This window comes from Marmota marmota, unplaced genomic scaffold (assembly GCF_001458135.2).
Source record: "Marmota marmota marmota unplaced genomic scaffold, marMar, whole genome shotgun sequence".
NCBI lineage: Eukaryota > Metazoa > Chordata > Mammalia > Rodentia > Sciuridae > Marmota > Marmota marmota.
In genome coordinates, this window is record NW_026000082.1 from 15,295,490 (window position 1) to 15,322,891 (window position 27,402).

A 27,402-nucleotide genomic window follows, 5' to 3' on the forward strand; every position below is an offset into this window, starting at 1 on the left:
CTTGTGAATTTATTTATTGTGCCTATTGACCCCTTCAGGCACAAAATTAGGTTTGTCCTAACACCTGTCCCTGACCCCATTTGCTACCCCTTCCCAAGTGTATGTAATCAATGATGTCAAAGCCCCTGTGGTGTTCCCCCCTCCCCCTCTCTCTGTCTCCTCAAATGGAAGGGTAATAAATTGAGGGCCAGCATTCTGCTCACATCTCGCACACCTCTTCACTCAATCTGATCACTTTTAGAGCTGTTTGCACTGCCAAAGCCATCCATCATCCTGCCTCACCAAGCGGAAGGAGGAAAACTGATGGCAAGTTAGAAAAATCTCATTAAGTCACTTTTTGCCTCAACCTCTTCACTGCTTCTTGAGAAATAGAACTTCAAAATTCAGCCCATTGGAAAAACAAGGGGCATAGAGAAAAAAGGCTGACATGGTAAAGGGCAAAAATAGCTCTAAAGTCAGTTGGTTTCTGGGCAAAATTCAAGTAACCCACAAGTTACAATATACATTTTAGACAGCAAAGATTGGCCCTCATCAAGTATGCTCAAACCCCACTTTTGGAAGCGGGTACTGGAGCTTGAACCCAAGGCATTATGCATGCTAGGCAAGCATTCTGAGTGACATCCCTAGCCCTTTTTATTTTGAGACAGGGTCTTACTAAGTTGCCCAGGCAGGTATGCACCACTGCACCTGGCATTGCATCTCATTTTTATTTCCTTTCTGGTTGATTTCTAAATTTCCTAACAGGCTGTTTCATGAAATTAAAAAATAGTACTGGTTAAAATGATTTTATCTTCACCCTTTTTCTCTTTTGATGACTAAATCCCACGTTAATTCTAATTCCAAAGAGAGCGTTGATGTACTCTGCAAAGCCCTAAGAGTCATACAACTTCAGAGAATTGAGGGCTTGTCCATGTTAAAAAAAAAAAAAAACCCACCATGTGTCAAAACCCTTGAATGCTGGTAGGAAGATGTAGACTGTGCTAGTGACACTTGTCACTTCCCAGGACATCTGGCAGGGGAGGATAGACCTCTTCTTGGGGGGAGGGCCTTGGCCAAGAAACAGAAAGACTGACAGTCTGAAAGAGACCTAATGTTCTCTAAGCACCTTCAATTTTCAGGTCCTACATATGACTGGTGCCTTCGAGTACTGTTTCTCATTTGTTCCTCACAGAAACCCTGTGAGTCAGGCATTATCGTCCCCATCTTAAATATGAGGAAATTAAGGCTCTGAAAGTTGAAGTACCTGATCTAAGATCACCAAATTATTAATTGGAAAAGTCAGGATTCACATCCACCAGACTCTGAAGTCCTTTGTACTTTTGGGTTCCTTTAGATAAAGAAAAATCTTTGCAGAGGCTTGCCTGTACAGGTACATGATGAAGTTCCTCCAAGGTTAGAGGGAGACTTGTTGTTCTGCAGCCTCTGAGCCAGCCTTGCCAACAAAGCACGGTAACAGAGGTATATAGTAGAAATGGAACTAATTTTCCTACATGTGGACAAGTCGATATGTTTTTAGCCCTATGTGCACATTGGCCCTCTGGGTCCTAATCACAATAAGCAGGTTGATTTCAAAACTGGAACCTTTCCTATTATAGAGGTGATTAAAATATAATCAAGCTAGAAAGTTATCCTCCCCCAAAGCCACCTAAAACGGAGCAACTCCAAAATAAAACCAATTTACATATTTTAGTCCAAATTAAAAAGTAAAAGCTAAGGATTCCCTTTTAATATACTGAATAATAAATGCACATTTATGTAAAGCTTCCTTTGGGGAACAGTTACTATGAGGACAACTTTCCCAATATTATTCATAAATATCACTTTTGTTTTGGTGTTACAGTAAGAATCTGGACTTCTAGTGGGAATTGTACTGTTTGTACCCAATGCACCAACAGAGATAATTAATGTTGAAGACATGTACAATATCCAAATTTTAGATGTGTGGTTGGCTGCATTACAAAAAGAAACATGAAAAAGGATGAATCAAATCTGGTTAAAATCACAAATTGCAGGGACTTAGTCGTTTACTCCATTTTAAGTGAGCACTTTCCTAATGAAAGTTTCATTAGTAAAGATTGCAAGTTCTCAGCCCTTCCACTACAGACTTTTAAATAGCTCTTTGAGCTAAAGTTTATCATTAGAGCTGTGTTTACTACTGCTGCATCTTCAAAGGGGACATTTGGAAAAAAAAAAAGTTCAACTCAGACTGTTATTTTTCATGTACAAATTAGAAAGCTAAACTTTAAAGCATTTAGATTTATGACCTAGGAAAATAGGGATTACTTGAGAAGCCACAGTCAAGGCACACCAGGGGTCAGGGCTGTTTATATCTCACATGTGTGTGCACGCATGCCTATGCACACACATGCACACAAACAGTACACAATATCTAGATGTGCATAATAAAGTAAACCTACGCTTTCTGCTCTCCTAGTAAACTTCCAGTTTGCACATGGGAGACCAAAAGGTCACTAGCTGTCCAACAACTCCAGGGTAATAGGAAAAGATGTTTAAAGAAGCATTTCTGTGAGAAGCAAGGCATTCATATTTCTGTAAAACTAACAGGTTCCAGCCAAGTTTCATAGGCAACTAGCTGACTGAAAGTCAAGTTGCTTCTAACTGTCCAAACTACGTCTTCCTAAGAGTGAACATCTGGATACATGGAACTGTACAGACAAAAATGTGCAAAATACCTGTGATTTCTTTCTTTGGGAATCACTCTTAGATTCGTACAAATACAAAAGGGAAAACATGCATGCATGTGAATGTTCTGACGAACCTTTACTCATATTTTGACACAAGCCTTATTCTGTGTTGTCCAATCCTAAAACCCCTCACCTTAACTTTATCCCCAAGTACAGGGAATTATCCTCTAATTATGTTTTTGGATCAGGGTCAAAAGAAAAAGAAACGGTGACCTTGAATTCTATGTTCCAAAGAAATACACCTAGTAAGTCCTCAACAAACAGCAACGAGAGTCAGTCACTACTATGAACACCGTTGGCAAAACAACTTCAAGGACTAGTTGCTACAGGAGTAGATAACAATCGAGGATGACTGCTTCATAGGAATAGGAAAGGATTTGATGCCACAGAGTACAGAGGAAACCTCTGTGCTGTGGTGTGTTTTGCAGAATTCGCCATCTTGGCGGGAATCCTTTCTCTGCTTCCTCATATCCTGAAAAAAATCCTAAACTTCCTATGGAAAAGAGATTTGTTAATTACATATTTATAGGTTAAAATGAATAACTGAAAAATTGTACTCAAGTTTAAATGTTATTTTTCATACCAAGAGTTCAGGGGAAGTTATTTTCAGGAGAGGCCGATGACATATAATTTTTTTCCATTAAAGAAAAAAAAATCCCATATGCTAGTTTTATATTTTACTTTTGTGGTTAAAAATAAGGCTTTACAAAAACAACAAAAGCCAAAAATGCAAGCACAATAATTACACCAACCTTAATTCTTCAACATTTTTACTGCCTTCTCAACCAAAATTTATTTAAGGGTTCCTTTACCGCTCTAAGCACTTCTTAATCATTGTAGACAGGTCTCCTTATTGAGGGGAAATTATCTTTGGTGTTAGTTACAACAAGGACCCCCAATAATGAGCCTCCAAAATCCTAAGATAGCCTGGGTGAATGCAGAATCTCAGGGCTGGGATGGAGAGGAAGAGACAGAAATAGAGAGAGAACCATCAGCCTATTAAGAGCACTGACACTGCATACACTATTTCTTAATGAATGTACAAGGAACAGCATAAATATTACCATTAAGCAGAGTGGATGTGAACATCCAAAACAAGCTAGCTGGCTGCCTGCTTTCTTATTTTTGTCCTTTTGTAACAATTTCATTTCCAAAGTGTTTGATTCCTAACACTGATGCTCCAAAGCTATTGTGAACACACTGCCTGAATACTTAATGAAGTAAACAACAAACAAAATGGCTCATCTCTGTGCCCCCAGCTAGCATCCCAAACTGGATATAATTAAAGGTGTGAACAAGCAAGCAAGGAAGTAATGAACCTGCAAAGTCAAGGTTCTCAGAAATTATAGGGCATCCCGCACTGCACCAGTTCAAATTTATCACTCATTATCTCCTCTATCAGAAAGGTGCAGATCCACATGTTGGTGCCCCTCTCCACTCTTGTCTTCTAGCTTTTTTCCCTTTTCACTGCTAGATAGCTAATTTAAGACAATTACTGCTGGTGACAATTCCCAGTCCTGCACCCTCCCCCCACAGGTCATTTTTTTCCTCCTTACAAAGCCACTGACCTATAAAGGCCCTCTTAACCCTTAAAATACACTACGGTTTCAGAAATTCAAGGATAATCATTAAACACACACACATTTCTAAAAACCAAAGCACAGGATGCTACACAACCACTTTTCCTCCTTATTTTTAACAGTGTAAGACTATGTTCATATGCTTCCAAAGAATAACAACATTCCTCTTAAATACACATACACACAATTTAACTCAAACCCAACCCCTTAACTGAACGGGCAGCTTGTAGCTCACAGATATTGTTCGGGATCTGCACATTTATAGTTCTTCAAAAGCAGCTAAAGAAAGGTGTCTGGTTACTAATGGAAGTCTGCAGGATCTGCATATATATTTTTGGTTAAATATTTAAAATGTTGTATTTTTCTAATAAGAGAACTCTTGAAGTTCATGAAGGAAATAAGCTATTTATTATGGGAATCAGTCCAGTTGGGTTTTCTTTATATACTGTGCATCTATACAAGCATTTGGTAACACCAAATAAGGAAAACCTAAGACAGGTGGAGGAATTCAGCAACACACACACTGAGACACACACAGTCTCTCCCTCTCTTTTTCACACACATTCCCTTCCACACACCATCAAATAGATGGCGGAATGGATAGAAGGCAATAAAATGTTGACTTTACTTCTAAAAGGAGAATTGACCAATTCTGTACAACATGGCCGGTCAACTGGAAAATAGTAAACTAATAGCTTGATAATGTTACTGTCTCTTCTTACCCCCAAAACTCTCAATGACATTGGGGAAAAAATACTGCATTGCAGCACTTGCCAGCGCATACTTATATATCTAACATCCGCTGGCCAGCTCACCAAAAATGTACATATTAAATGTCCAGGCATATAAATTAAGTGCCTGGTGGCCACAGATCACTGGAACTGATGAAGAAATTTGTCAAGGCCAAAGTACTTCTGTCCATATATAATCACCTTTATCAACACCGCCATTCCTTACTTGCGGTACACATAGATAATTTGTTTCTTCTTCTTCTTTTTTTTTAATTAAAATAAAGCATTAAGATGCTAGGGCTAAATGAAGCAGCACATCTCTTCATAGAAGGAATAGTATTTTGTCTACATGTAGGAAGAGAATCCACCCACAATAAGGAGATAAGTGCAAAGGGAAGAAATCTAACCAAAGAAAAGGACTTGCCCTGAGGAAACCCTTTCATTGTTGGTAGTAACTCTAACTTGAGAAAAACACTTCCATTCATCCACAAATTCTTTTAGAGCTATGGCATACACACAGACACACAAAGCACCTCTAGATTTGAAATTTCAAATAGATTATCCCCAACAGAAATCCTAAATTTAAATTATCTGAAGTCGAACATGTCTTAAACCCTCTTCGCAAGACTGAGTTTGGAACCAAACTGCACACACGTAGTTCATTTTCTTTTTCTTTCTTTTTAAAAATATATTCTACTATTACTACCTCACAACAATCTGGCCTTCCTCTCACAATAAAACCCTTACATTCAAAGGACTGAGAAAGAGCTACAAGGAGAAAAAAAAGTTTTAAGACTTTGCGCAAACCATTGAACAGAAGCAAGCTCATCGATATCTGGCCAGGAGGATGACTTGAATGAATAGTAGTGAGGAATGAATGGGACCAAGATCCAAATGAATGGTTAAGTTGTTTGTTAGGTTATTTTTTTTAAAGAGATAAAATCACCTCATACATCAATTGTTCTCAAACTAAATTTTCAGTTACTTCCCTATCTATGCTCATTTGACTCTTTCAAAAATTTAAATATTAAATGATGCAGTCATTATTTTGCTATGAGATATATAGGTGTTCTGCTTGTTAAAACTGCGATATAGTCAGGTGTTTTTTTTTTTTTTGCAGAAATATTTCCAGTCAGATGTTCACTCATTAATAAATGTACACTCAGCCTTGTGCTTCCGTAAAGGCACACCTCCACAAGCAGGTTGTAGGCATTAATATTTTTTAAGACAAAGAAGCAAGAAAGGTCAGCGGCAGAACCACGTGTCTTTTTTTTTTTTTTAACAAACCAAACCAAGATGACAGTTCTTATGGAAATTATTTTCTCCTAACCAAAAACTACTAGAAAATTCTCAGAAATTATAAAAAGGAAACTATACTAAAGATAATAAAAAAGTATCCTATTTTAAAATATGACATAGGTTTATGCATTCAAGATATGAGAACAAGTTCAAATGTAGGACCAAAAATATAAGTATATTTTTACCTCAAGAGTCAAAACAAAATATTAAAATTTACCAGGAAGACAAAACAAAAAGAAGCATCTGCAAGGAAAAAAGAATGGTGGGTGTGTGTGTGGAGATTTGCAATGAGAAGAGTGAGATTTAACAGTTCTCTCAATAGCGCTGGTTATATTTCCTAACCTTGCAATGTATTTCAGTATTTTTTAATCTCTCATTTGGGGGGATTAAAATTAGCTACCTGATTATGTGCCTATTTTTCCCCCCAGGAAGAAACTATAACAGATCTCTCTTTCAGTTATTTTTACACTATCTCCTATTTCTCTAAATACTCTATCTTTCAGTCCTTCTGGTACCTACCATCATGGGGAAAAGACACTAGTAGTAAAGCACAGTAAGAGAGAGAAAAAGCGAGAGATGCCTGTCACCCTGCTCACACATGGGTCCTAGATGTTCAGAGGCACACACAGAAAAAAAAATCCAGATTTTCACTCAGTTTCTGCCAAAACCAGATCCAGGACCAAATGCCAAATGGGAAACAGTGGCTGTGAGGGTGCAGCCCGATGGAGCCTGTAGCTGAAGGCATGGGGAGGGAAGGGAATCAAAGGGCCAGAGAATAGCTCTCCAGTTATTAATTTTAAAAGTAATTTCTACTTGGGACATAAAAGGAGAGATACAATGAACTCCTCAGAACTATAGTATCAACATTTGATTTAGTAAAAATATCAGTATCACCTAACACAAAATCATTGCTTAGTGTAAATCTATTCTAATAATATTTTTTTCTGATGAATATTTGCTGGAAATTTCTAAGAAATCATTTTCAGAAGCTATCAGCTGTGGGAGTTCACTATTATGCTTCCGTCAACTTCATTCAATATAATTTACATTTTTTTCAAATGGCCTCACAGGATTCCTTGCGATTTTTCGCACGTACAATTTCACAGCAGGGAAAAGGGGGGAATAAGAAAAAAAAAAAAAAGCAAGATTCCCTACCCTCCCTTCCCTTCCCCCTCTCTTCTCTCTGTTTTTTAAACAAATAAACAAAAAGAAAAACAGGAGAGACAGAACAGATGCTTAAAAATAGATTTCTAAAATCACTGTAAACCAGAGTTAGAAATGTAATTAACACCTATTTATAAAGAATAATTAAAGTTGGGCTGGCCACAAAGAACAGCAAAGATAATCGAGGTCCTGTCGCGCCCCCCCCCCTTTTTTTACACTGTTTGCAGTGTGTTCTCATGATAGCCACCTGCTCCCTACTCGGCTTCTCCTCTGTTCGTTTCCCCGGCAACCTTTCATTGGGTTTTCCTCCCAGCTATCGCTTTCAGTTGGGCTCCTCGGTCTAATCTTATTTGTTTTACACCCATCAAAACAAGCAGCCAGACAAAGGCAATCCTCTAAGAATGGGAAAAAGACCACAGCTTTGCTATAACGTCTATGCCGAGCGAGAAGTCTTCCCCGGCTTCTCTAGTGAAAAATAAGTGAGATGGATATGAATTTACAGCCTCCCCCTATACCCAGCCCCGAAACCCCGAGAAAGCTATTGCTGGTAAAAATTCAAAGTCAAAGTGGGCACTCGTGGCATCTCATCGTGCCATTTTGTGCCATATCTTCAGGGTCAACATCAGGCGACAGGAGCGGTACTCAAGGAGTTTCCCTGCTTCTTTTTTCAGAAAAAAGATGGTGCTAAAAATAGATTTACTACTTCGGCAGAAAGGTTTTCCACTTCCCCATCCACATCCAAAAGTCCTGTTTCCCAATTGCATCTGCTGGTACTGAATCTTACCTCCTCCACCCCTCATTTCCAGCCTTCCCCATCACTCTTAGCATGAGACTGAAAAAGAAATGTGCCTTTAACTTTAATAGTCATGTAATTCTGCTGAAGGCTCACAGAGGCGGTGGACACGCCAGCCAACAGTGACGGTGACATTGTGATTGTCAAAAAAGACACCAACCTTGCTTGGCTAAAATGTGTGTTTGATGGAAAAGGCAATGTGTGTGCCTTGTGTGCATGCAATGCCATTATACTTGGAGGTGAATTCTGGTTTTCAGAAAAAAGAAATACTAATAAACACACACATATAAACACACACACAAGCGATCAGCAGAGTGATTTACGATGCACAGTCCACCATCCTTACACACACACACACACACACACACACACACACGACTGAAACCTACAAGCTTCCTTCCTCTTTTCACTTACCATCTTCAAGCCATTCCACTCCATCTGTGATCAGAAGAAGATGGACCCTCACACAGTGTGTCAAAAGCGGAAAGGAACGTTATGTAAAAGCTGACATTCCTTCTTACAGAGCTGCTGCCCAGAGAAGGAAGCAACAACTCAACACGCCAGGCACCGCTACACATACAAGCCGCCTCCTCTTTTTTATGAGGTCATGACAGGAAACTCTTTGAAATACAAGATGCAGCATTTACTGAAGCCCAAATAAATCACTCTCTTTGCCGTTTTGACTGCGCAGTCCCCCAAACACAACTGCCCATCTCAACGTTCAGCATCCTGGAGCTGCCTCTCGAGGTTTAAATCTCCAGCACCGAAATGGAGAGATCCTAACCCTGCTGCATCCACCCCCCAGCCCCACAAAACCCAGGCATGTAGACAAACCCCTTCTCCCTTACAAAAAAGAAAACCTTTCTTTTGCCATGATGATCTCAAGTAACATAATCTCTTTCAACAAACCAGCAATTATTTCATCCCACCCTCCACCCTCCGCTTTTATGTTGAAGGGAAAACTGACAACGACCTGTTAAAAATGACAATCTATCTCCCCACTGCTTTTCAATAAAAGGACCTACCCGCACTCTACACAAAAGATATAGTAAATGTAGGAACCACACAGCAGCAGAGAACTAAACTCTTGTACAAGCATAAGACTGGTCAAGGTGTAGATGCTTGTCTTCCCTCCAGCAACACAAACAACAGATTATAAATCTAGTCATACCTACCATAACCATTCTTATTGGCAAATATTGGGTCTCGCAGAGCTTCGACTCTTCTCTTAAAATTTGCAAAGGTTTCAGAATATATTTTTTAAATGATTACTATTGTTATATATATTTAAAGATCCACAAAACACAGTGCGGATGATTATAAAGTAAATCAATTAATTTTTTTTGGGGGGGGATAGTGGGGGTGGGAGAAAAAGAAAAAAAAAAAAGAAAGAAAAGGAGCAGTGAGCTGAAACCCCCGATTCTAGGATGTAGATAAGAACAACTGAACAGAGCCTTGCTGAAATTGGCTCGAAGCTTCCCCTTTTTACATCCATTTATGGGACCATCTGTCAGCCAAAGCTAGAATCTGATTGGCTGGGGAAACGAAGGGAGGCGTTGCAACATCAGGTGCTATTTAAATTAGCTACTGCCAGATTGACGATGTTAATGATTTGGTGACCTCTACAACAACAGAGACCAGATTTCTGAACTGCTTCTTGTGTCTAGTAATTAAGGCCCGGCGGAAGCAACAACAGCCATACTTGTATTTTTACCTTTTCCCTCCTCCCAGCTCAAAAGTACTGTAACAACTGCAGGTCACTGGAGGCTTGCAAACCTTAACAGTGGGAGTGTCCTTCCTTTCCCCTGTCCTGAGGGATGCAGGATCCCATCTCTCTGATGGAGGGCTTTTCTAGTGTAGAATATTTTCAACCACCTTATCTTTCTCGACAGTTGCTTTCTAGTGAAATGCATATTTAATGATCTGCCTCTAGGCTTAAAGATACAACAAAAGCACTTTAATGTGCTTACACTTTTACATTTTAACTTTATTATTTCCCAATATTGCTGATGTTTACCAAGTAATGCTTTTTCTGCAGCTAACATGGTCAATATTTCAAAAGCATGCAAGTTTGGGATTATGCTTGCTCTGTGAACTAGGTTGAAACAAGTTTGCCTCTCGGAAAAAACAGTCCCTGATAAACAAAAAAGAAAAAAAAAATCTGGAGGGAGGAGGGGGACTGCTGTCAGCCTCTACCTTTCTGCCTTCTGTCTGAGCTTTTCAAAACAGAGAATGATGAATGATTTATTTAAATGAATTTATTTCTCAACCTGGATAGGGGCATGATCTGAATTTTTAAAAATCGACCAAAACACATTTCCCCTTTGCTTTCCACCGCTATAAAAGTAAAACATTCTTCTGAAATAAAAAACCTTATTTCATTACCTGAGCAGAGTGCTCATCTTGCTTAACTGAACAAGTGATTTTGCTTCTCTCCTTCAAAGTATGTCCTTTTCCTTTGGCCTCTTAAAAGATTTGCAAAGAGAGATTTAGCAAATGTGTGGTGCTATACCCAGTTTGTCTTCCTGTTCTATATTTTGTAACCTCTCTGCTACCCAGCTTTCAGTAATATATATATTTTGGTTCTGCTTTGGGTTTTTAAAGTAGCTTACCTGGAAAATTTATGCCTCATACCTATGCAAAACACTAGCATCACTATTTGTTTAATTTTTAATTTAATTAATTTATTCCTCAATAAATATACAGAGATAATAAACATGACCAAAGGAAAAAAACTCAACCTAATCTTTAATCTTTGACTGAGTTGACAGTGGCACAGGACTGGAGAGAGTAGAAATACATGCTGAAAAATATGCTATATTTCCAGGATTCAAAGTCCAAAGATGAATGGGTTTGTGAAAAATTGTTAGAAAATAACCTTTACATTTTTAAAGATTGAAACTATTCTCTTGGGGATAGTATTTCATGAGCACACACACATAAATGTACATATACATAAACACACTTCAAAAAACACAGATATACCATAAAATAATATGTGTTAGGTACACTACATGAACTATTAGACTTGAATATAAATAAGTTCAACTATTAGAAATGAAAGTACATGAAATAGAAAAGTAGAGATGTTAAAACTATAATCTCTTCAAGTGGAACAACACTGAATTAAGTAAACTTTTAAAATAATTTCTTTAGCAAATGTGTAAAGTCCTATAAGTCATAACAGTACTATGGTACCTGAACTGTTAACTAAGGATGAATTTGCAGGTTAAGTGTTGAAAATGGCTCAACATAGGTACACAGGGTAGGTATATATGCTCGAATCAAGAACAGAAACTCGAGTGTGATCTCATCAACATCAAAATATTGTGAAAAGTAAATATTAACACAGTGCTGACAAACACACAAATAAAAACAACTCTCTTGGAACAAAATATTTACTTGGTATTTTCGGTGCAGGTTATAAAAGATGGAATTTTTAAAAACCCTTTTCTCCCATCCACACTAACCTCAGCACACTTAGTGAACCGTAAATTAACATCAGGTATATCAAAAGATATTCGGGCTATTTTTCCAAGATAATAACTGTATATTACAGTATAAATAATTAGCTGGTTTGCTTAGGCTAAAAAAAATCCACGCACTTTGTATTTTGATCACTTCTCCAAAAACCTCCACTCTAAAGTCTTTCAACGGAATCCTCCAACAAATGCACAAATGTCCTCAGAGGCCTTTTCTCTAAAGACAAAGGCAGAATCCTATTGTTGGGAAAAGTCAACCTTATTATCGCATTTCCAATAGTACCATTCATCTTTCAGAGTGAGGGGCTGACCGATACATCAGTGGTGTGACATTTGTAAAGCAACAGATTCTCAATATATTATCTCAAGAATCAGGCAGGCGAGTCTCCCAGTCATGCATGATTTTTTTTTTTTTTTCCTGCCACAATCCACCACCACAGAAAGAAACTTGTCTCACTCAAGCAGCTCAGGCAACCTAAAAATGATATCCCAGAGCTGTGGGGCTGCCGGCGCCGCTGTATCCCTCTTACCATAAATGAGCAGTTTCTTGACTCATTAATAACAATTTCCCTTAAAAGAAGTAATCTCATATCAGTCAGCCCCTCGCCACCATGCACACATCCCAAAGGTTGCAGATATCTCAGCATCAGTCGCCGGCAGCCAGCTTTCCCACACAGAGTCCAGATGGACTGTACCAGAAGCCAATTCAGCGTTAATAACTACCTACTCCGCGCAGTGGAGAAGCCTTACGTGGCACAATGGGCTAGGAAACAGCAGCCGGCTGAAACTGCAAATAAAAAAAAGACAACCAAATTCTCCAAAAGCACTGAAAGGAAGAAACAGAAATGGAAGCGTGAATTGTATTTCCTTGACTTCCATGAGAGGAAAGGAAAAAAAAATCCTTTATAAACATAGGGGGAAAAATGAAGCAAGGGGGGAAAAACAGATGCTGCCCAGAAAAAAAGTGACAAAATATTACCTCATTATTTAACAAAGCAGCATTAAGCGTCCTGCTGATTTCAAACATCTTGCCACAGATTTTGTTTTAAGAGAAACAGATAGAATCCTTTGCAAAGCACTCCGTCTGCAAAGGGTTCTTCAATTTTCTTGCGCGCCACGGAACAGTCAATATATTATTTCCCTAGAGTTCGCACATTAAAACCTCTAGTCAGTGAGCTGAATTTTCCCCTTATCTCACACACAGTAGACTCATGTTATATGTACTGCTCTCTTTGCAAGAGCAGCCTGCCCCAAACATGGCTGGTGTTTAAACTACTCTTTAAAGTAACAGTTCACTATATAACCACCAGGTGGGTAGAGTGCACAGATTCAAATGAACCATCTTAAAAGACTGTGTTCCGCCCCCCGCCCCCCCCTTGGAATAGCTTTTGGGTATAGGATGTGACAAGAGAAACGCCAGCATCCTAACAGGCAAGATTGTCTCTTGCTGTATCTTGTCTAAATAAATAAATAAAATTCCTGCTCCCGACTTAAAGCAGGGAAACAAAACAAAACACCACCAACCAATGCTAATAAGAATTGTGAAGAATGAAACACAAACTGGCTTTGTTTCATCAGCAAAGGATGATCAAGGAAAAACACAGTTAGTGCAGAGCAAGGGAGAAAACCAAAAACTCCATGAAAATATTTTCCTTTAGCAAAATGAGAAAAATATTCACACACACAATGAAAACCTGATTCAAATGTGTGCATGACGATGAGACACACACAAGATGGAGGCAAGAGTTTAAGGTGCAACTTTTTTTTTTTTCTGAGTAAAACTTTAGATTGATTTGATATGGTTCCTTATGAGAGGAAATAACAAAAACTTAAAACTAAAGACATTGAAAAAAGAAAAACCAAAAAAAAAAAAATGTAAGCATCTCTTTTTAAAACACAATTATTTGAATAGTTATAAACAAGCATGAGAAGAAACCAATCACATATCTCCTCTACCCAGGACTGTTCTTTCTCCCTAAGATCTGCCTTGAAGTGGAACATTTCTGTTGTTCACTATTTTGGATGTGTAGTTAACTTGGCATCTTCTTTGTACCACTTTATTTCAATTAATCTGTTCCTTTGCCAGGAATGAAGATTTTTGTCCCAAATTGAAAACTCCAAGTGATAGAGGAGGGATGTTAAAGGGTATAGAACCACCTGAACAAAAATAAATGTCATTACTTGAACTGTTATATGGCTTGATCTTAAGGGGAATCTTATTATTTATTAAAGCATGCATATACCTTTCTATGCTCCCACGTGTCTAAAACAGAAACCAACAGACATGGATACCTGGGATTTTGCTTTCCTGGCTGGACAAAATCAAAGCTCTGGAACTTCCACATCCTCTTGCAAACACAGATGTTGACACTGGTATTTTTCTGGCCCATCTAGGCAACATTTAGCCAGAGTGACTGTCTCCTTCATCTTTAAGTCAAGTCTGCATTACTTAATACCATTTAACCTCCTCGCATATATTAAGTTTCAAGTGACAATTTTTAACTGGGGAGTGAGAAGGAGGAGTTGCTCTCATCAAATTCTGGTTGTATGAAATAAGCTAATTTGTACACTCACCATATGTCTTAAACACTAATTAAAAAAATGTCACTTTCTTCAAACATTAAAATGTAATCAGCCTAGTAAATAAAATATTCTCGTGTTTTCTTGCCTTAGTGATAATTTAAAGGGTGTTTATCTCAAGGTAACCTCTCTATCTTGATTACCAAGTAAGACTTCTGATTTGAAAGGGGGGATGGAGATACTGGGGACTGAGGGGAATGAAAAGAGAAAACCACTACTGTATGTAGCTGCACAAAGGAAAATAAGATGAAAGGGGTTTTTAAGGACCCATAGTCTTGTTACCCTAAGGCAAATCCAGCCAATCAATACCACCCATTGACTGTCTACCATCTGCCATGCTACCCAGTGATGTGGCTAAACAGACCTGCTCCATATGATTGTAGCCGGCTCATTTTCAGTCGATTAGGGCAGTTCCAAAGCATTCACGTGCAACAGCACAAAACTCCAAGTCAGACTGAGCCTCTCTCCTCACACCAGTCCTTCCGAGCACAGCTGCAGACCTTTTCCTCCTGTTCCGGCTGTCTGGATTACCTCTACTTGCCCCTCAATTGAATTAGCAAAATGCAGTGGGAAGGTAGAGTGAACAGACACACACACACACACACACACACACACACACAGAAAATTGCTGGTCCTTCTTCACTGTCATGCGGAAATCGGGAATTCCATGTGCTCTGCCCTAATATGATTATGGCACACCATTCAAATAGCGTCATCAGTGACTATGATTTGACATTTTCCTATGATTCAATTTCTTTTTATCCTCTCCCTCCTCCCTTGAAAAATAAACCTAAACTGCTGATATTTCTTTCCTTGGGGAAAACACAATCATCTGCCTAGAAAATGGTATATGATATTTAAAGGCTTTTGATAAAATTTAAAGCTTAATTTTCCTTTGTTGAATTGTGGTGCTGGTTATTGTTCTTCCCCCCACCCCCTCATAAAAACATTAAATCAATTCTATAGAAAAATGCAAACATATCATAGAGTCAAGAAAGATACACCAGACTAACATGAAGGAGTTTACCAGAAGGATCAGAAATTCACTGTTGAATGTGCTCTTAGAGATATATGACCTGACTATGTGATTCCTTTTTTCTTTCTAAGTCGTTTATCTACTACTGATTATGGGAAAGAGCTAGAAGAATGCTACTGTATGGAGAAACAAACAGGTATTGGTCTGCTTAAATCCCAAGAGTTCGACTGTGCAGGTAAACTGACCTAAGAGGAGATTTACACTTGCTCTTTCTTCACACACTCCAAAGCCTTATGCTAAAAGGGCAGCTGAAAGTAGGTTTCTTTCCAGAATCAATGTACATTTGCCTTTTCAAATGTGCTTTGGACCGCACTCTTAAAAAGCAATATGATGTATTTCTGGAAAAGAAAACGTAAAAGGACAGGAAGACTGATTTATTTACAAGATTCTCAAGAAGACAAATACACATTTATTTAAGCAAACTTATTTGGGAGGGGCAGCTGCCTAGACTTCTCACAGGTATATTCTTCACCATAGCCCACGAAAACTGTAGGATCAATGTGAAAATACACATAGTCCTTTATTACAGAATTTGGGTCCTTTTCATATTTAGAAGAGCTTTACCAAAAATGAAACAAAACAAAAGCAAACAAACAAAAACCCTAGTTTAAATATGAATTTTAACAGATCTCAGTATAATGAGTCAATTACTTATGGAATCATTATCTATACCTTTAAAGGATATAATTTTTAATTGGTTTACTACAGTTTTGAAAATAATTCAATTTTATTTTAAAATTCTGTAAATATCATTTACAATTCTGTAAATATCAATAAAAGAATCGGTGTATTGTAAGAGGCAAGGAAGGTACATCTGTAGAAAAAGAAATAGGAGAAGGAAGGGGGGGGGAGGATAAACAGCAGCAAAGGGAGAAGGAAGGTGAAGGGGAGGAGAAAAGCAGGGTAGAAGGAGAGGAGGAAGAAATAAATAATTAGACAAAAAGTAAGAATAAAAAGTGCTATTTTACCAGGAGTCTACCAAACCCTGAATTGAGCACTTGACATGTACAACATCCCAGTAGTGATAACTGTTATGTCTAAGAATGCTTCTAGAAAGGTGTTTTCCTTATTTAAAAGTAAGATCTCGCCTCCATCTCATCATAGAGTAACATGCTTACTAAATATTTGTTAAATGAATGGAAACAATGAGCACAGACTGGAAGATAAAGGAAAGAGAGGGTGAAAGCCCGTCTTGATTTTTTTTCTCAACTAAAAAGATAAAGAGATTTCTTTGTAACATGCTTTCAGCTGGGTATGACCTCCAGATGTCTCATTTAATTTACCATTATGATCAGGTGTAAACTGAGAGTGGGGGAGATACAAAGGATTAAAGCAGCAAAAATTCCCAGAGAGCAAAATGAGCACCCAAATGAGCACTCCCAGCCTCACCCCTTCTTCTTTTTACAAACCTGGCCAAACTCTTCATACAGAGTAGCTGCTCAATAAACATGGCTTGAATTAACCTCTATGACCTCAATTCTAAGCAGTGCTCACTTATGGGGAATGAATGAAGATCAGTAGTCCCACTTATCATTACCTCAAATATTTTCCCAAAGCTCATTTCATTTAATTCAACTAGGGCTCACTGAACAACTCTTTTGGGAAAAATGTAAGACTTAGTTTTATCCTCTGTAAAATGGGTATAATCATACTTCCTTTAAAGTTTGTTTCCACCACTGAAACAGATATATGGTTGGTGGAGGCAGCATCTATGTGATAACTGGGGTTGGGGCTGGGGAATGCATACATTAGTACTAGCTTCAGGGTAATTCCATCTTGTTGAGGAAGATATGCAAAGACTCAAAACAATTAAAGAATAATGAGACAACAATAACTAATAAAGCCTGAATGCTCTGTTTCAGCTTAAATAAACAATGCCTGCTGCATATAAACATTTACTTAGTCAAGTGGGCAAAGTTCAGTACTAAATTCTTGGTGTGAAGAATAAAAAGAGTTACAAGTAATAGTTCCCACCTTCAAGGAGTTTTCAATCTGGCTGGGAAGGAAGGAGCTTTCCTTTTTTGTGCATGAATCCTTGTAAGGAAGAATGTGAAAGACCAGTATCAAGATCTTGTGCTGTGGCTGGTGGTAAGGACGACAATGGCATGGCAGGGAAAGGTTTTATGGAAGGAATTGTGTTTGAGTATAGGTTTCAAGAATGACAGAATTTGGCCAGGAACGCTGGGATATTTCCCATAAGAAAAGTGGGGGCAGCGACCCAGAAAGTCATGTTAACAATCAGCTCATCCTAACTAGCCCTGCTCCAAGGGATCCTCTAAATCCATTCTATCCTCTGCCAACTTTTAGTTATGAACAGAGAACTATTATATGATGACTGCGAGAGGGCAGATCTTTATTCAATATGTTCTCTTACAAAAGGAGTTAAGATTTAGTATCCACTGAGAACCTGTGTGTCACATAGTGCATGAGGTGCTTTGCCAATAAATCTTGTTTCATTTCAGAACTCTGGATTTCCAATAAAGAAACTAAAGATTAGATAATTTAAGTGGTTTTCTCAAGATCACATAGCTAATAGGAGGCAAATTTAGGTTTCATATTTACATATCCTAACCTCAGTCTATTCTCTTACTATATAATACCTTATACAGAAAACTATTGATCTAAAGAAATCTAAGTCTTATTCTCTGTATCATCATTGTTGTTGTTGCATTTCTTCTTCTTTGGTTGGCTGCTTTTGCTTTTTTTTTTTTTTTTTTTTTTTGAACTGGGGATTGAACCCAGGGATGCTTTGCCATTGAGCTACATCCCTAGCCCTCTTTATTTTGAGACCAGGTCTTGCTAAGTAGCCAAGGCTAGCCTCAAACTTGTGATCCTTCTGCCTTCTGAGTCACTGGGATTGTAGGTGTGCACTACTATACCCAGATATTATTCTCTGTGTTATTCTATGCTCAAAAACTAGCATTTTTAATCTCTTTTAACATCTACTGACATTGGGGAAAAAAAAACATTAAAAAAAAATTCATGAGGCTCAGCAGTAGAGCGCTTGCCTAGCATGTGCAAGGCCCTGGGTTCAATCTTCAGCACTACATAAAAATAAGTAAATAAAATAAAGGTATTGTGTACAACTACAACTAAAAAATAAATATTAAAAAAAAAACCCCACTAAACCTGGCCTGCAATTTCAGTGTTCTGCCACCAGGTGATGATAGACCTCTGGTCCTACAAGAATTACAAGGGTCATATTTTGCCCATTATTATTTTGTACCTGTGCTAGTCCATCTCCCATCACTGGTGGTGGATCAGAGAGTGCCTGATTTTGGGATGGAATTGTCTATTAATGCCATAAGACATTCTTCTTTCTAAATAGTCTCTAAATTTTTATTTATCGAAAATTCAACTGTGAACATAATACTAAACTTCAATAATCTTTGAACAAGTCTATTACAGATTGCATTCAATGAATTATAGTGTGTTGTTACTTTCACACTGTACTGTGAGTTTGCATGGTAGAAATTGTATGTTATTTCCTTATAACCCCAACACATAGAAAATCAGTACCTGGAATACAGTGGGCACTTGATAAAAGAACATAAATTATTGACTTCAAATAATTTAGACAAATTTTTGAACTAAATACAGGGCACAGTTATTTGGTATTTTATACACTAATACATTACTTTTTAAAAATCAAGTCACCCTTAATATTGGGTTATTATAAAAATCCTTTCCTGAAGTTGGCTATCAGCAGAAGCATTAGATCAGCAACCCACAGCTGCTTTTCTCTTGGTGTCCAGGGACTTCTCTTATGCCTTAGTTGGGGTAGTCTACGTCAGAGGCTCTGCCCTGCTCAGCATCCTACCTTACCTTTCCAACCTTCTTATACCCCAAAATATTACTTCCTTTCTCTATGAGGTGAAAAAAAAATGTAAAAAAAACAAGAGGCATACTAGATAACAGTCAGAAAGAGGAAACTCTCCACTTGACCCTCTTTAGTTTTTCCCCTTTCTGACTCCAAAGCTGGAGGAATGATTTAACTATAAAGCAGAAGAGTAAAGTTACACATTAGTGCTGAGTAGCTCATTTGCCTTAGCAACCCCATAGCAACAGCAGCTTCAAGTTCAAAATATCTCCTTGAAAAGGATCACATCTTTAATGAAGATGAGTATTTTCCTAATGTAAGGTTTTTGAACAGATGTTTTAACATTACAACCCTCACAGCCTTGTTTGCTACAAATACCTATTTCATTTTAACCACCCTTTACAATATTATGTGATAACCAAAATGATGGTGGACTCTTACAAAATTCTGGCCTTAGAAAAGCCCTGATCCTACTTTGAAGTTATTCACAAATATATAACTTTTTTTTTTATCAAGTTACCATTATTCCTGGGTTTTTATAGTTACACTCAAGTATAATTCTTTTAAAAGGGTTATTGTTATTGATATCACTCTTCAATCCAACTATTCACTATTATTCCCTTGCTGAGAAGAATGAATAATTAAAATCACAGTGTTTAAAACCTACATTAAGATTTTACCAACTATGTTATATGTAACCTAAGGTTCTGTGGACACTTTAAAAGAAAAATATAAAAATGAATTCCAACTTAATCCCAAACTAGTAATTGGTGATTTTATTATTTGAAACCTACCTTGTCCACTTCATTATACATAAAATGGATTATAGGATAATCAAATAATCATCACTTATGATTGTTTCCACACTATAGGTGAAATGAGAATGCCAGCAAAAACCTATTGCTAGCCTCCCAAATCCCCATAAATATGAATGTGCATTATATATGTTATGCATAGTGTAAAATTTCAATTTTGCTTAAGAATTTGAAACTCTAATGTCATCTTCAAGGTTTCATAATGTAATCAAATAGTGTAAAAGCTCCTGTTTGAAATTTGCGCTTTGCCATCTATTAACATGGGTACCTTGGGGCACAATAAAACAAAACATACAAGGGCTTGACACAGCAATCTTAATAGACATCTTCACTATTTAAAATTTATTAATAATTAAGACCATACAACCTGTATATGCCAATTTAAGGATATAGGTGGTTAAAAGATTTTTCCTCTCCCATCTCTGAGGAGACAGCTAAACTGAGCTAGTTACCAAACATAAATTTTTACACTTTCCCATGTGTAAGTGAACATCCTTAGAACAATGGCTTTTACACACAGAAGGTGCTCAATGCATGTTCACGAAAGTAAGATCCATTTTAATTCACTAGGGATCACAAAAGGGAGGGGTCAGACCTCAAGGACAGTACCATCTCTACAACTAATAGTTCTATAATTATGGTGAATAATTTCTTTCTGGACTGGAATCTTCTTGAAGAAATTCAAAAAAAGAAATGAAAGTAGATGATTCCTGAAGCCACGTCCACCTCTTCCATGTCAGAGTTTGTACACAAGTAGTTCTAAATTAGCAAACTCAATTTCAGTTAGGTTAATTAACATTTTCAACTGACTTTACAGTGTAAGAATGCTAGCTAAAGGGAAACCAAGCTTTTGAGGGAGATTTTAAAAGCTACTTTGAACGAAGAGCTAGGCTTGTATCACATTCCTCCATTATCCAGTTTGTTCACGAGAGTTATTTTAATAAAATGCAGAATTGGAGTTGGTTGGTTAAAATCATTAAAACCATGTGCTTTTAAAAGTTGGAAACCATGACCTTGATCAATACCAAAGACACTCTCTGAACTTCAGTGTCATCCTATTTAAAATGGGGAAAATAATATTGACTGTGAGGATTTAATGAGATAATCTATATAAGGAATGTATTATGGGATATGGCATGCTCTTAAGTACTCAAATACGTTGACACATTTTATATTAGGTTGAAATACAGGAAATTGTTTTTATAGGTCAAAAATAGTCAAAGATTGTCAATTTTCATATGGTTCAATCTAGTTTGTTTACTCTCCTGCTTAAAAATCCTTCCAAGATCCTCACCTCTTATATCAAGTCCAATTATTCAGCATGACATCCAAGGCTCTTTACAATCTGGCTCTCATTTAAGCTTGCTGATTTCTTGGGACATTCCATTCCATATACACAGCTTCAGACATGACAGTCTGTTCCCACATAACACTTGGCCCTTCTGCCCCTTGTCTTTGTTCCTGCTGATTCTTCCATCAGAATGCCTTCTCTTCCTGGGAAATCAGACTCTTCCTTCAAGGCCTCAACCTCACAAAGAAAAATTAGCTTCTTTATTATCTAAGCTTTTATAGTATCTTGTTCTTCCTGTCTTCATAGAATTCATGCCAGAGTATCACCCTGATTGTTCACAGGTTTGTCTCCCCTACCTGTTTTTAAGGTACTTGGGGGCAAGAATTGCTCTTATTTTTTCTGTGTTTCCCTCTAAATGAGCACATTGCCTGTCATAGTTGGTGCTTGGCAAATATTTGCTAAAGTAAAATGAATATATTCACATGACATGCTGAGATATGGTCTTTGCTAGAAATACATGAAAAATAGATGAATCCCAAGGATGACTCAAAAAAACCCTACCTTTTGGAATCCACCCTTCCACAAAATCATTTTTGTATGTTAGAAATTCTATCTAAGTTATACAAAAGTACATACAAGAGGAAGTGAGGGGAAAGGGAAAAATAATACAAGGGGGACAAATGAATGTCAGTAGAGGGGGCAGAGAGAGAAGAGGGGAGGGGAGGCGAGGGGAGGGGAGGGGGATAGTAGAGGATAGGAAAGGCAGCAGAACACAACAGACACTAGTATGGCAATATGTAAATCAATGGATGTGTAACTGATGTGATTCTGCAATCTGTATATGGGGTAAAAATGGGAGCTCATAACCCACTTGAATCAAAGTGTGAAATATGATATATCAAGAACTATGTAATGTTTTGAACAACCAACAATAAAAAATTAAAAAAAAAAAGAAAAAGAAATTCTATCTAAGGTCTTTTTCCCCATTAGAAATGTTCAGGTGACTAAAACCAGAAGCTCCGACATAGAAATTTCTCTTCAAGACAAATCCCACTGATCTAAAGTCATGGGCTTTCCATAGAGATAGTGTTTTATTGATAGAGATGAAAATGTTCTGGATGCAATCTTATCTGGTAAAGATAACATGGAGAAGATCTCCATGGTACACTGAGTTTGTGCTTCCATAGCTGGAGAGGTCTTTAATCACAGAAAACTCCAATAGGTCCTGATGATGTGGAAGATATGGAAAGGGAAAGTACACCGCTGGAGCTAACTTGGAGAGTGAATTCATCATCTGCCCAAATTACCATGTATGAAATCCAACCAAGACTTGGAAAAAACCTAGCAAGTACTTGTGCTTAAGATAGTTGATATGTTAATAGGGTATTCTAAATATTATTTAATATTCTGCTTTTCTTATTTGAAGTTACAGAAAGCTACAGTTAGCTTTGTTTCATTTATATAAAATTATACATTAGTATGCATGTGTATGTATATATACATGCATACTATATAATTACATATATGTGTGTGTAGAATATAATATATGTATGTGTATATATATATATATATATATATATATATATATCTTGAAAGGAGAGTGAAGAGCTCTGCATTATTGGAATATCAGGCTACTTAGGAAGTTTATAACTCTAGAGTATTTATTTTCAAACTTTTTCCCCCAAACAAAATTTTATGAACCCCCAAGATATAAACAAACAAAATAGTGTTGCTCTCCTAGTTGGGGGAAGAATGGGCCTCACTAAATGTTTACCTCACAACCACATAGTTCTTGGGGTACCCTGAGGAACTCAGCAACCAGAAACCAATGTGGCCTAAATAATACTACCCTGGGAAAATCCCTGAGTACTACCATTGGATCCAAGTCTTTATCTATTATATCCAAAGTATTTGGTAATTGCTATCCAAGACCTCAAATGAAATGCCTCAGTTGCTTCAGCCTCCCAAATACACAGGCTCCTCTCATACTTTATACCCACCTTAAAGCTTCACAATTCATTTACCTCCCAATCATTCTTTACTTATAGAAACATGGAGTTCAGTTAACAATGGGACACTCAAGAGTGACAACAGGTTTTACAGATACCCAGAGGAGACTTTGAAAATAAATCTAGCATCTTAATCTTGTCCTGGATGATTATTATCAACATAATCTTACCTCCCATTTCCATGAACTCCATTTACCAGCCACAGTGACCCTTTTAAAATTCCAATCTAACCACATTGCTTCCTTGATTAATACCAATCAACATCCATTCCTCTTTTACTGACATTTTCCGTGAGTGGTCTCTACCCAGCAGACCTCTAACCAACCACACAAATTTATAGGACATTATTTCTTGAGATAAACGTAAGTTCATAATATTCTTTTGCATATCTGTCTATTCTAGTAAACTTGAGTTCTTTGAGGGTGGAGCTTATAATAGTTGAATATATTAACAAATGCAACCTTGCCTAAACAAAGCTTCCAAATAGCTGCTTTTCTTATTTGAAGTTACAGAAAGCTACAGTTAGCTTTGTTTCATTTGCAAAGTGCTTTCACATAATACTATAATACAGTGAGCATTTACTGTGTCAGGTACTACTCTTGGTTTTTTATATTCATTAACTCACTTAATATCAAATAATCCCATAGGCAAGTGATATTGTTATCAATGCATTGACAGTAAAGAAAACTAAGGCAGACATAAGGTAACAAACATCTATTATTTGGGTATTTGGGTAATTATAATCATTCAACATTTTTACAGTGTTTATCATGTTATTCTTAAAACTGACTGTGAGAAAAATAGAATATGTACAAAGATTGCTTTAAAAATAAGGGCCACAGAGAGACCATGTGTTGTTCATCCCTAGGGGTCCCTGGAGTATGGGGAATAGAGTCACATTCAATAAATATATACTAATAAGTGTTGAATTTGTGCTCCTATTATCTAGAATTGGAGTTTTCTGAAACCACTTTCTTTGATGCTTAAGAAAAAGGACCCCTATTTTTTCTTGTTCTCATCTAAAAACTTTTAGGAGTACAAGGAGTCTCTATTAAGAATCACAAGGAGACATCAGGCATAAGCCAGGACTGTTCAAGGTAAACCAGGTCACATGCTCACATTACCCATGATCAAATTCTCCTGAAACCCACATATGGGTTTCAAAGGAAGGATGAGAGCAGAGGAGGCAGGTGCAACAGTGTCCACCCTATTACTTGCAGGTGATTCAAAAGGACATCAGTTGAGAGTCCTTAGTTAAGACATACTGGTGTGGTGAACCTTGCCAAGAAACCCAGAACAGTGATGTGCAGGGAGAAGTCTTTCTTTTAAAAAATGAAAAACAATTACCAAGAAATCCCAATGATATCCACACTTTGGAAGAATACCCTCTGGAAATAAATTCTGGAAAATAACATTTAGGTGAATAAAAATATATGCCTATGTATGTTTTTTGTATGAGTTATGCTCTCTAACGGAAGCACAATGTCCCACTTCTGCCCAGTGAACACTTACTCATGCTTCTCAGTCATGTTCAAATATTAATTCCAATATGTTCATTCAGCAAATATTTATTGAGCACCTGGTCAGTGCCGGACACTAAACAACAGTAAACAAGACACACAGAATCCCTTTCCTTGAGAGTGTACACTGAAGTGGGACAAGCAATAGAGCTTCCCAAATAGAAGTTCCCAATTTGAGCTCTCATAGAAGTTGTTCCTCAGATTGTTCCCTTCCTCCTGGCATTGTGATAGCTAACTTCCATGTCTGTTTTCACTCAAGTCAGTGAACTCTCTGAGGTCAAGAACATGTGTCTTCCATGCCTGGGATGGTCCTGGTTTGTCTAATTAAATGGAAATCCACATTCTTTCCCTTAACACTCCTTTAAGCTCACAGCTTGATCTCTGAATATTTAAAAATTTCCAAGCAATTCCTTGACACCCACAGTGTCCTGTTCTTAGCCTGGGATTGGGGTATGTAGTAAGGATATGACATGGTTCAGGATCTTTGAGTATTTACAATCAGACTAGGGAGGTCAGACTTACTGATGAGAACAAAGGCAGCACAAATTACAAGAGGACATAATCAAGGATTAGATTGTGTGAGCCAGGCCCAAACAATTCCCTAAGTGGCCCAGGAATGGGTACACACAAGTGTTACAGAACATCCTCCTTCCCATGCAGCTCAGCAGTGCTGTCAGTGTGCCCATAGGTTCACCATCTCTAAAACAAAGCTGGGATATCTACACACAGGCCACATTCTCTCAAGCTTCTCTGCCTCTGCTTTGCCTGGGATACCTCTTTTCTCTTTCTGTACCTGATGTCCATATGTGTATAAGATTCAGCTCAAGTGTCATCTTTGGGACACCATCCTGATCTTCTAAGAAAGAAATCGCCATGCCTTCATCATGTTTCCATTCCTGCCCCTTCTCCGCAAACATCCCTATCATATTTCATTTGTACATTAAATTGTATTTCTCACTTATGTAGTTTTATGTCCATCTCCCCTGATAAGGCCATTAACTAGTTGAAGGCAAAGACCCAACTCATCTCTACATCTGTAGCACAATGCCTAATGCAGAGTTTGTGGATGAACATGTGTATGATTGGATCAACTGGTGGACAGAGTCAGTTACAATGAACTGGAGTGGCCAAAAAAAGCGTCAGCTGATATTACCTTGTATAGCATAGGGTAAGAGTCTTGTGTGTGTAAGTATAGAGATTTGGGTGCTAATCCTGCATTCATGTCTCACAGATTTTCAGCAAATCAGTTAATCTTTCTGGACCTCAAGTAAGGAGGGTATAGTGTGAAATCACTACCTCACACAACAATGACTTAGAATTGTAAAATGAGATGCAGAAAAGAAAGTGCTTAGAAGAAAATGTTGTTTCAACAGAACATGATTTCAGGAGGAAAAGAAAGCATCAGCCACTGTATTGTTACCTGGAGATATTTCTGATGGGGACCAATACCTTCTTTTTCCTTCTAAACTGACACATGGCGGCACTTTTTCTAGGTCTGTTACAAAACAATAGGTCACATACTACTGTGTTGGGAGTCTCTGGGATGAGTTCCTTTTTCTCTTGCTAGATGGGAGAAAGAGGATTTGTCTTCTTTATGGGTCTGGGGTTTCAACTCTCAAGGTCTAAACATTTTTGATGGCCTTGAACTAATTTCGGCCACCATCGACAGAATGGGAGTGGAAAAATCCCTACCACATCTGCCTTGTCAGGGGGTGGAAGAGAACTTTCTAAATAGCCTCATTATTGGTCCCAGCTGAATTCTGCTCCTGTTCCATGATGCCAGCAAAAGCATTTTAGTAAGATGCTGCCAGCATCAAAAGCAGATCCATTTACGGTTTCCTGTAAGCATATCTGCAATGGCAGAAGGTGGCGGGCAGCCAGGTGTGAGCGTGCGTGCTAAAAATCTCCAATACGTCAAGCTGGAAGAACAATTTATGAAATGAAATTCAACGTTCTATTTCTACTCCAAGATCTCAGTTTAAGGCACCGGAAATTCAGCTGGGTATTTCGGCTTCAATTCTCTGCTGCTATATTGAATCAGAGAATCTTAGAGATAGAAAGGTGCTCCTCATTCTTCTATATTGTATTTTCCCCATCCTGACCTACTGAGACTTTAAAAACAAGGGTTTACTGGACTCTGCTTACCTACCTTCAATGAGAGAAGCTCACTCACTGCTTTTCCAATTTTCCCAGTCTGGGGTTAGGTCTAACTGTGGGATAGAAACTTCCCGAGTTCACTAAATACTTTTGTTTTTTTTTTTAATCTGGTCACCCAGCTAGACTATAGTGGGGCTGAGTGACTGAGTTCTCACCAAAGAAATGCATGTGGAAATGATGCACCTCACTTCTAAGGCTGGCCCCTAAACAACTTCTGTATGTGCTCCACCTTGTGTCTCTCTCCTCTTTTGCCTACCAAGTAGATGCAGAGTATATGACAGAGAATTCTGAGACCCAAAATGAGAGCAGAGCCACTGGAGAGGAAGGGCCTGGGCTCCTGAATGTCATGGAGAACAGCCTCCTGTGTATCCATGCTGAACTGTGATATGAAGGAGAGATTACCTTGACCATGTTAAAACA

General features: G+C 37.8%; 1 protein-coding gene across 11 annotated transcripts in view; it reads right to left on the reverse strand.

The window, feature by feature from the left end:
• Nucleotides 1-27,402, reverse strand: part of Elavl4 (ELAV like RNA binding protein 4) — a 137,101-nt gene that overhangs the window by 73,407 nt on the left and 36,292 nt on the right. For 2 of the 11 annotated variants that reach the window (XM_015484834.2, XM_015484832.2), the window contains exon 1: nt 8,687-9,051. The exons of 3 other annotated variants lie outside the window; for them this stretch is intronic. In XM_015484834.2, the coding sequence (XP_015340320.1) occupies nt 8,687-8,710 (24 nt within the window). In that variant the 5' untranslated portion in view covers nt 8,711-9,051. Of the gene's footprint in view, nt 1-8,686; nt 9,052-9,447; nt 9,755-12,733; nt 12,907-27,402 lie in introns of those variants that run through there. 6 more of the 11 variants (XM_048815419.1, XM_048815422.1, XM_015484833.2 and 3 more) reach the window with 6 other exon arrangements.